The sequence below is a fragment of the Numida meleagris genome, chromosome 27, assembly GCF_002078875.1.
Source record: "Numida meleagris isolate 19003 breed g44 Domestic line chromosome 27, NumMel1.0, whole genome shotgun sequence".
Taxonomy (NCBI): Eukaryota; Metazoa; Chordata; class Aves; order Galliformes; family Numididae; genus Numida; species Numida meleagris.
Genome location: NC_034435.1, coordinates 2557527 through 2568233, shown reverse-complemented (window position 1 = coordinate 2568233; position 10707 = coordinate 2557527). Strand labels below are relative to the sequence as shown.

The window sequence follows — 10707 nt, the reverse complement described above, 5'->3', positions numbered from 1 at the left end:
ACTACCACCTAGAGGAGGCCGCGGCACCAGTACGCATGCGCAATCCTCCCCACAGAGAAGGCCTCGCTGCCATCTTTGTGCCTGGCAATGGAGGACGTCTGCCCTCACCTTGCCAAGATTCATCCCCAATAAAACACAGCCCTGGGAGGGGAAGAAGACACGGGGTGCTGCCAAGGGATTGGCAGGAAAGGGTGTTCTATGCCAAATGGTGTTATGCAAAGAGGTGCCATGCAAGCGGGTGCCCCACAAAGGCAGGGAGTGTCAGCTGTGCTGGTCCCAGCCATGTCCTATACTGCCTGCAGCCCTAGATCCCCAACAGGCCTCGGGAGGCAGGTCATAGAATGGCTTAGGTTGGAGAGGACCTTAAAGATAACCTACTTCCACCCTCCCTTCATTGGCCAGGGTTGCCAACCACTAGGTCAGGCTGCCCAGGATCCCACTCACCCTGGCATTGAACTCCTCCAGAGATGGGGCATCCACAATCTCTGGGCAACCTGTTCCAGTGCCTCACTGCCCTCTGAGTAAAAAATTTCTGCTTAACGTCTAACCTAAAACGTCGTGGTGGTTTCAAACCCTCCTCCCCCTCCCCTGAGGCTCGCCCAGTCCTGCCACGGTCCCCTCGTCTCTACAGCTGCCCTGTGCCTGTGTGCAGGGGTTTGAAGGATGCTGATGCTCCCTGCCCTGCCTGGTGCTGGGCCCTCCCATGTCCCCCCCGGCTGTAACCGCAGAGGTAACCCAATGCCGGTGTTCAGCCCCCCCGCATCGTGCCGTGGGCCAGCAGCAGTGAGACGAGAGACGGGCAGGGCTGGTGGTGAGCTGGGCCAGCAGCAGCGGCAGACAGGCCCTCAAAGCTGCCACTGCCCTCTGTGACGGTCACATCCCCAGGGCCTGACCCCACTGGGCGGACGAGGCTCTCAGGCACAAGCCATCGGGTGTCCAGGAGCCACGGGATTGGGGCTGGAGTTGCCATGAAGAGCCTGAAAGCCAAGTTCAGGAAGGCAGATGTAAGTGCTGTCCTCAAGGACATGGGGAGGCGTCCTGGGTTGTCCACAGAACGTGGGGACCTGCCCCAGGATGTCCTAGGTTTCACAGGTGTATGGGGACATGGGGACCTGCCCCGGGATGTCCTAGGTTTCCTGTGGTTATGGGGACATAGGGACTTGCCCCAAGTGGTCACTAACCATGGCTGCCACTGGAATCACTGGTGGGAGAAGGGCAGAGCAAAGGAGGGAAAGGCAGCACCGAGGAGAGGTGAGTGTGTCCCAGGTCCTGTACCCATTTCTGTCCCATGGGATGCAGAGATGGCTGCCAGCTTTCCAGCTGCCACAGCCAGATTGGGTTCCCACCTTGGAGCCAGTGAGTCAATGCTCCTTAATTATTCAGCACCAGGCTGGCACCGTGCTGAAGGTTCCTGCTGTTCCCCAGGCTGGGAAGAGGGTGACAGTGCTGTCCCCACTGCACGTGGCAGCACCAGGGGGACCTGTGTAGGTGGCAGCCCCCGCACTGCCTGCTGTGCTCAGGGTGCTCTGTGCCTCAGTTTCCCTTCACTGCCCTGGACACTGCTGTGAGAGGGGAGGGCTGAGGGCCTCCTTTGGTCCTGCACTTCTGGGATGGATGCCTGGGAACTCTCTGCATTTTGGGGTTCCCTCCTTGTAGGAGGTGACTGGTACCCTAAGATTCAGGCAGGGGGTCCTGCATGTCCCTCTTGTCCCCAGAGTGGTGGGAGGTCAGTTTGTGCCCCCCAGGGCAGGGTTCATGTCCTACATCCTTCCTCCTCCTTGGGGAGCTGGATGCAGGCAGTGGGAGGATGCTTGTCCCCTTAGTTTGCGGATGCATCTTTTCCTATTCTTGGGCACAGGGTGGGAGAGCTACTCCCCCCAGCTCCTCCCACTCTAACTGGGACCAGCCTTGGTGCTTAGAGGGATCTCGTACCTGCTCCGAGGCAGGGATGCTGGGATGCTGGAGCTCTGGGCGCCGAGGAGGGAGGGCAGGAAGGAGGGACGAAGGGGTGGCAGGAGGCGGATCCCGGCTGCCACTGCGGCAGGACCCGGCCCCCGCCCGGGCGGCGGTACCGGACCGACCCGTTGTCCGGGGGTCCGTAGCCTGGAGCCCCGGCCAGCCCACGCCCAGGCAGGGAGGCAAGGGATGCATGGCTGCCCGCCGCCTCCTCCTCAGCACCATGAAGCAGATCTGCCTCTGTGCCGCTGCCTCCTTTGCGGTACGTCCCTGCCCTCCATCCCCGCTCCCCTTCAGTCCTGCACACGGGGTAAGCTGTGTCACCCCCACCCCGCCCGGACCCCCTCTATTCCCAACCCTGTCCCCGGGGCTCCACTGCGTCCTCTCCGAGCAGCTTTGTCCTTGCAAGACAAAGGGGAGGGGGTGAGCACTAAGCTCCCAGTTTGCCCAGTAACCCCGGGAGCCTGGTTTATTCCACGCCCCATGTCAAGATCCCCTGGCCCCATAGGACAAGTGGCGTGGCACAGGGCCCCCGCCTAGTGCTGGGCATCAGCTGGTGAGGGGCAGGATGCGAGCAGCTCGCAGAGGTGACTTCCATTTCCCAGCCGCAGCCAAGCTCTGGTTTGTTGTCTCAGGCTGTGGGGTGAGCCTGAGGCTTCCCACGCTGGTCCTGTTCTGCTGTGGGTCGTTCCCTGAGGAAGGGATGTGTGGGGCCACTGGGCCAGCAAACCCTCACCTAGCCCCAGTCCTGCTCGGGAGCAAGGTCAGCATCATACCCCACACATCTCGGGCTGCAGTTATCTCCGGGGATCTGAGCTTACTGTCAGCTCTGCTTGCCCTGACTTGACCCCTTCCTTGAAAAGGAACAAAACAGGGCTGGGAATGGAGAGACCCAGGCAGAGATAGGGCTCAGGCACCCCTGGGTGCTGGCTGTGAATAGCATCAGAAGCACTGGGGTGGCAGGAACAAACCCTGGAGTAGGGGCAGTCAGGGAGCATCCCAAATCTTGGAACATTCAGAGCGAAACTGGGGCAGCTCTGCTACTTCCCCCGTCTGTGAACTACAAACTGGTTGTGGGGTGAAGGGGAACCTCATTCCAACCAGCTCTCCCAGCTAAACCCTTCATACAGCACACCTGACACTGCAGCAGCTCGGAAAGGGCACCCAAGAGATAGGGTTGGGGGTGGGTGAGAGATAGCAGGGGAGGGGATGTGGATTGGCACCCGTGCCTAGCCCAACGTTTTACCTGCCCCTGAGGATAGCACAGGGATCACAGCTTCATGTTGGCTTTGTTGCAGAGTCAGGACTGGACCAAGAACGATGAGAAGCTCCTGCAAGCTGTGGATTACAACGATGCTGGAAAGGTGGCATCCCTCCTCGTCCGCAAGGGCCTGGTCCCCACCAAGCTGGATTCGGAGGGCAAATCTGCGTAAGCACTGGCCTGTGTCTCCAGGCCACCAAGGATGCAGGGCTGTGATGGGGCTTAGGTGAGAGACATGGGTCCGACAGCTCTGGCTCTTGCTGCAGGTTTCATCTGGCTGCCATACGGGGGAACGTGGACTGCCTTGAAGCCATGCTAGCTCACGGTGTGGATGCCATGACCAAGGACAGCTCAGGTGAGGGCATGGCGACCATATGCCCCTGTCTACTGCTGTGGTAGCCCTGCTCAGCCCAGCAGGTCCCGCTGTGTGCTCATCTATCTGTCCCCCAACTGATCCCCTCTGCTACCAACTCGTCCGTCCTCTGACCTGTTTGTCTGTCCCTCTTCCCAGGTTACACTGCCCTGCACCTGGCGTCCAAGCATGGCCACCCACAGTGTGTGAGCAAGCTGCTGCAGGTACTGGGGCTGGGAGGGAGGGTGATGTACCTGGCGTCATCCCACATTGAGCCCAGCACCTTAAGGGCAGCCCCAGGATGGTGCCCTCTGTCCCTGAGCTCCCTTCCCTCAGTGGTGGTGCTGGTTGGCATGGTGGTTCCTGGGTCTATCTGGCACTGTATGATTTGGGGCAGCCCTGCTCAGCCCTATAACCACGCCAAGTCGCTACACGCTTGCACAGTCTGTCTGTCCCCCATCCTGCTGTAACCCAGACCCTTTCCTTTCAGGCCTCCTGCCCTGTGGATATAGCTGACAGCAGCGGCCAAACGGCGCTGCACCATGCAGGTGAGTGGGGACCGGTGCCAAACCTATCCTGCTTGCATCCCCACATTGGGCAGCACTCAGCCTCTGTCCTCCACAGCGATCAGTGGCTGCATATCGTGCTCAGAGATCCTCTGTGATTACAAGGCTGCCCTGAACATCAAGGACAAGGTGAGATCCCTCTCCTCCTCACCCTGCGATACTCTGCAGAGCAGCAAAGATCCATGCTGGGGCTACCTCTGAAATACAGCTGCTTCTGGGGTGCAACACAGCAGCTGGCGGTACCTGGGGTGTCCAGAATCCTGCTGTGAAAACACCCTGCAAGCGGGATGTGGAAATCAAGCAGCAGGGTGCCCCAAAGTGGAGGGATCCAAGCAGCATCTCCACAACCTCACCCGATCTATCTCTGCCCAGGGTGGCTGCACGCCGCTGATCCTTGCTGCCAAGATGAGCCACTCAGAGCTCTGCCAGTACCTGCTGCACCGCGGCGCAGCCATCAACAGCCGGGACCTGCAGGGGAAGTGAGTCTTTGCTGGTGGGAACTGGGGGCACATGGGGAGGTGGATGGTCCTCTCACTTCTGCTCCCACCCCTCTGCTCAGGACAGCCCTGATGCTGGCCTGTGAGAATGGCAGCGTGGAGACCGTGGAGGTGCTCATTAATGCCGGTGCACGGGTGGCCTTGGTGGACTCGACGGGCCACGATGCTGCACACTACGGCCTGTCCACGGGCAATGCTCTCATCCAGCACTTCCTGCAAGAGGCTGCCCAGCGCCAGTCCTGGGCCAGTGGTAAGGCAGCCGTATGTTCTCCATGAGTGCACACCACTGTGTGAGCACACCCCGAGGTGTCCTTGCACCCACTCTGGCTATACCTGCCATGCCCACCTCCATGATCCCCAAAACCTCCCTGATTTCCCTTTCCACTTTGCCCAGCAGAAGAGGAATCATCTGCGCAGACATCGCAGGTGAGGGTTGCCAGGCCTGACTCTTAGCAGGACTGGCCTGGCCCCTGGGTGGGGGTCCTTGAGAGTCCTCAGGCTCTCCAAGGTGGTGATGGTCCAGGAAGGGGGGAGGCCACTTGGGATGTGATGTCCCTCTCTGCAGACATCTTCACCCAGCCAGTCGGCAGGCAGAGAGAAAAGCAACACCCCGAGGAAGAGGAAAGCTCCCCTGCCTCCCCCAGGTACCCCCGGCCAGGTAAGAGACAGGATCCTTCTTGGCACCATGTCTGCAGTCAGCATGGCAGGCACAAGACAGCTGAACCGTGGCCCATTCAGAACTCCTCCATCTTTCCCCACCCTGGGGGCTGCGTGGGGGGGGGTCCCTGCCTGCATTGGAGGTGGTGCTCATGGGCTGCTTTGAGAATGCAATGGAGGCCACAGTGGGGAGTCTGGGACAGGGATGGGTCGGCGGCATCACGTCCTGAGGCTGGACAGCTGCTTGCCTGCAGGAGGACCAGGATGCTTACGAGGAGATTGTGCGGCTGCGGCAGGAGCGGGCACAGTTCTTGCAGAAAATCCGGGGTTTGGAGCAGCAGGAGAAGGAGAGACGAGAGGTACTGGTGAGGCACGATTTCATGGGGAAGATGCCACCCCATCACCAGGGATGGGATGAATGAGGACAGCATTGTTGTCTCCCTGTTGTCTCTCCCCAGCAGGCAGAGCTGGACAAGGGCTCCCTACGCTCCATGGAGAAGCAGGTGAGGCCAGCGTGGGGTGGTCACGGGCAGCTTTGGCTGTCTGAGGGGTCCTGGAGAGTGAGGGGGACCCCTGTGTCATGCCCTGCAGATCCAAGAGCTGGAGGAGCGGCTGGCAGCACGGGAAAGAGAGAAGGAACGGCTGGGCAAGGAGGTGGAGGCTCTGCAGAGCCGCTTGTCCTCGATGGAGGTGAGCATAGGCAGTAGCTGGCAGCACCAGAGGCCGGGCAGGGTGTGCAGCATCTGACACATGCTGCTCTGCACCCCTAGAACGAGAAGGAGAACACGAGCTACGACATCGAGACGCTGCAGGATGAGGAGGGAGAGCTGCTTGAGTTCCCAGGTAGGGCCCTGCTGGCCTCCCAGGGTCCCCGTGGGGCTGTGCAGCACTCACAGACGGTGCGGAGCATGCACACGGGCACGGCACCAGCATCTGTGTGCTGCACAGGGGCAGAGCTGCTGCTCTCCAAGAAGACTCTGAGCCCTTCGGCTGAGGAGCTGCTGGCCACGCTGCAGGGCCAGGTGCAGTCCCTCACCATGCAGAACAAGGAGCTGAGGGAGAAGATACAGGCAAGTCACTTTCCGTCTGCCCATCCCTCCCTTGGTCTCCTGCCCCCTGGCAGCCTCACCATCCCCTCGGCAGGTCCTGGAGAACTTTGAGAGGGATGAGAGCGACCCATCTTTGCACGGGGACTTTGTGCCTGCCAGCCTCTACAACTCTCTCAAGCGCGAGCTGGAGAGGCTGCAGGCTCGGGGCACAGCGGCGCTGCAGGGCCCGGCGAGGCTGGCAGAGGCCGAGAAGCAGAGCTCTGCCTCAGAGCCAGGTGGAAAAGGGAGCAAGGAGCAGCAGCATGCTGAGCAACAGGCCCAGACCCGGTGTAAGTGCGAGCTGCGGGTGCCACCCCAGCAGCCTCCCCCCGGCCCCGAGCAGGAGCGTGGCACCGAGCTGGCCGAGGCCCGGGTGGCCTTGAAGCAGGCACGGGCGGCGCTGGAGGAGCGGGAGCAGCAGGTGCGGGAGCTGCAGGGCCGCTTGGAGGCTGGTGCCCAGGAGGCGACGGCCTCACTTGGGCCCTCCCTGGAGGAGGCATTGCAGGAGAAGGCGGCCCTGCTGGAGCGCTGCAGCCGAGCGGAGGCGGCGGCGGAGGCAATGCGACGTGAGCTGGAAGCCAAGACACAGGACTGGCGGGCGGGCGCCGCGCCTGAGCTGGAGCCAGGTGCGGCAGAGCAGCGCGTGGCCGAGCTGGTGCGGCAGCACGGGGAGGCGACGGCCCAGCTGGGGCAGCTGCGGGAAGTGCTGGGCCGCAGGGAGATGGAGCTGGAGGCCCTGCGAGAGCAGCTGGCTGCCCGGCCGGTGGGGCGGCAGGAGCACGAGGAGGTGCTGGCCCGGCTGCAGCAGGCACAGAAGGAGGCCAAGGGCAACGTGTCAGCAGAGGAGCACGCTCGGGCCACAGCGGCGCTGCAGGAGCAGGTGCAGGCGCTGCAGCAGCGGGCGGACCGGCTGCAGGCCGCGGCGGAGGCCAAGGGGCGCGAGGCCGCCCGGCTGGAGGCTGAGCTGGCGGCGGCGGTGCCGCGAGGGGAGCACGAGGCGGCGCAGGAGGGGCTGCGGGCCGAGGCGGCGGCGTTGGCCCAGCGGCTGAACGAGCTGTCGCGGCGGCACGAGAAGACGTGCGAGGAAGTGTTCCGGGTGCAGCGGCAGGCGCTGTTCATGAAGAGCGAGCGGCAGGCGGCCGAGGAGCGGCTGGCCGCCGTGCAGCAGCAGCTGGCCGAGGCGCGGGATGAAGCACGGCGCCTGCAGGACCTCCACGGCCACGCCGAGGACTCAGCCCGGATGGTCAGGGACAGGGATAGGAAGGTAGGGGATGGGGAAGAGGAAGAGGAGGAGGTGGGGTGGCGGGGGGGGGGGCACAGCAATGGGGAGACCATTGGGAAGATGGGGCTGAGTGGCCCCTGGTTCCCCATAACTGCTGTGCACTGTGCAGATCACCGAGCTCTCCAAGGAGGTCTTCAGGCTGAAGGAGGCACTGAACGCACTCCCAGAGCCCCGGGGAGTGCCGCAGCCCCCCCCTGACACTGCTGCCACGCAGTCCAGGATCCGGGCGCTGGAGGAGAAGCTGGCAGTGGGTATAGGGGTGCCTGGTGGGTTCCCCAAGCCCCTGGCCCCAAGCCCAAGCCTGCTCGCTCCCTTTCAGGAGACGGAGCTGCAGCACAGCAAGGTGGTCAAGCTGTACCGGAGCCACCTGCTCTACGCGGTGCAAGTGAGCTGGGGACGTGGCTGCGGGGACGCTGCCATCAGGGACCGCTGCACCATCCGTGCACCAGTGCCCTGTACACAGGGGTGGCAGCAAGGGGCCAGATCCAGGGACTGCCAACTGACTGAGCTCCCGAATGTCCCTTCTGCCCCAGGGCCACATGGATGAGGATGTGCAGAGGCTTCTGTGCCAGATCCTGAAGATGCAGCGGCTGCAGGAGCAGGGCAGATGAATCCCCACCAGCGAGGCAGGACCACAGGGACCACGGGCACAGCCAGCAACCTGGCAGGGGGGTCAGGTCCATGCTCACACCCTCACAGCCCCTTTGCTTCTCTGAGCAGCACCCTGGTGCTGGCACACACATCCCCAGCATTCACTTGGCACTGGGGGTCCCGTGCTAGCCCCCACGCTGCTGCACGCACCCCAGCACAGTAGCAATAAAGTATTTATATTCACAGCACCAGGATGGCTTGTCTCTGGGGGGGATGAGGATGGGCACACGGGTGATACAGAACACAGTGCTGGAAATGAGGATGTTGGGGATTTAATGCCATCATCTCCTTCTGCCCCAGCGCCCCCAGCGGGGAGCAGGTGACCACGAAGGAAGCAGTGGGGTGGGAAGGGGCAAAACCCTTTTAGACAGAGACAAAAAAACCTGCTTCCCTGGGGCCTGGTGCAGGCAGCAGCCCCATGAGCAGGGATCCCTGTGAGGTTAAGCTGGCCTGCAGGTCCCCACTTCTGTGTCAGAAACACATCCCTGGGCGAACAGCTCCATCCCAAAGGCTGCCCAGCTCCAAGGTGTGACCACACCTCGCTGGGCGTGCGCTCAGAATTCTTTTGCCTATACCTGTAAAAGCAAAGGGAGGCAATTTTACACCAATGACGACAAAAATATGTACGATGAGAGTCACTCAAGCTCCATCTGAAGGCAAGAAAACGGCACCAGAAAGGAGGAATTTATGGACGATGGCACTGCAGACAAGCTGGGAGGACATCGCTGACTGCTGGGGTCAGTCAATGCACTGAACCTCTCTCCCCTCCATAGGGAATGCCTGCTGGGTGAGACTTGCACACTTGGTTACGCTGAGTGCTTCCCCAGAAAACTTAGATATCACTATGGAGTTGCTACTTTACGTTTGCAGTCAGCTGTATTACGCACATTTTTGGAACCCGCACGTGCCCTGCAGACAGGGCGGGGGCTGCGGTAGTCCGCTGAACGCTGCTGCCCCCTGCTGGAAAAACGGCAGTACTACAGGCAGTGCACGGCGCAGAGGGACTCACTACTGCCGCCTGCTGATTAAAAAGAGGTACTGCAGACACGGGCTCGCGCATGCGTAGTGCTACAGAAGAGCTCGGCGCTCTCGTGCAGCCTATCTCTATGGTAGTAGGTCCTCCCGAGCTTGCTGCGCATGTGCGGAAAACGCGGAAGTGGAATCTCTTCGTTTTAACCGCTCTGCGCCGCCAGTCCACCGATCTCTATGTTCTTTGGTCCTCCGGGCAGCATAACACATACACCCAAAGACGTAAACGCGATATGTATTTCTTCTAACTACTAAAGGGGTACGTGAGCAGTCCACTCGCGGACGCTCCCCCATCCACTCCAGGATGTCTCTTGTCTATTTCCGCATTTTTACCCCCGAGCAAGACCCGGGAACGGACCGCTTTGTCACCCAGCTGCACCCCCCGGCATCCGATTGGCTCATCGCCGCATCTGACTGACAGGCACCCGCCCCGGCATTGCTCATGCGCACTAGCGCTGCGCCACTCGCTGCTGCCACCTAGCGACCAAAATTCGGTACTGCACGCGCTGCTCCGCACACGTGCAGTAGTGCACAGACCGTCGTGCGACGCGTGGACAACAGAACCACGGAGCTGGGATGTCGGGCGGCGCCGAAAAAAGCACTTTCTTCACACTTCGCTGGGATTTACTCGCGTTCTGGGCAGGATAAGCTGGGTCTGAGGCTCAATGGGCAGAGGTGAAATGTTCAGCATACAGCTAGACATGCACAGTACAATGGGTTTGTGGCTGGCTGCAGGGTCAGGCTCAAAGTGTTGGAGCACACAGGGTAACATGTCAGGTCAGAATCTGCGTTCCTAGGGGCTCAATTCCAGGTCTGGATACTGGAGTGGAGTGCACACTAAATCATGTTGCAGACAGAGGTACATTGAGAGGAGCCCGCTGGTGTTCAGGAAGCATTTGCACACAAGGCTCTTAGATATATGGCTTAATGCTGGGGTTGCTAAACACTGGACTTGATGATCCCTGTGGGTCTCATCCAACTCAGGAGAATTAATGATTCTAGGTTATTTGTCCATTTGTGCCACCTTCTCCACCTGGAAAGGGAGCTAGCACAGAGGGGGTGCTTGCGAGTCTTTGCAGATAGGGCTTCACTTCTCATAGAAACACAGAATAGTTTGGGTTGGAAGGGACCTTTAAGATCATCTAGTTCCAACCCTCCTGCTATAGGCAGGGGCCATACTCTTTTCTCAGCCCTAATGCTCAAAGGAACAGAGAAAATATGATGAAAAGGGCCTCAAGGGTTGAGATAAGGACAAGGAGATCATTCACTAATTACTGACACGGACAAAACAGACTTAAGCCTAACGGAGATTAATATACATTATTACCAATTACTAACAGACTAGAGCACTGAGAAATGAAAAGCAAA

At 60.6% G+C, this 10707-nt stretch overlaps 1 protein-coding gene across 2 annotated transcripts; it reads left to right on the top strand.

The window, feature by feature from the left end:
- ANKRD24 (ankyrin repeat domain 24) lies at positions 1874-8508 on the top strand. 2 transcript variants are annotated; one of them, XM_021378921.1, is made up of 19 exons: positions 1874-2218; positions 3255-3385; positions 3484-3572; positions 3729-3793; positions 4060-4117; positions 4194-4264; positions 4508-4614; positions 4695-4882; positions 5030-5058; positions 5198-5290; positions 5544-5648; positions 5751-5792; positions 5881-5979; positions 6060-6132; positions 6238-6359; positions 6433-7641; positions 7769-7906; positions 7979-8044; positions 8193-8508. In XM_021378921.1, the coding sequence occupies exons 1-19, from the start codon at positions 1949-1951 to the stop codon at positions 8268-8270; spliced, it is 3033 nt and encodes a 1010-aa protein (XP_021234596.1). In that variant the 5' UTR covers positions 1874-1948; the 3' UTR covers positions 8271-8508. The 2 variants fall into 2 exon arrangements, with proteins under 2 accessions (XP_021234596.1, XP_021234595.1); XM_021378920.1 differs by having other exon boundaries at positions 5748-5792; positions 8193-8507.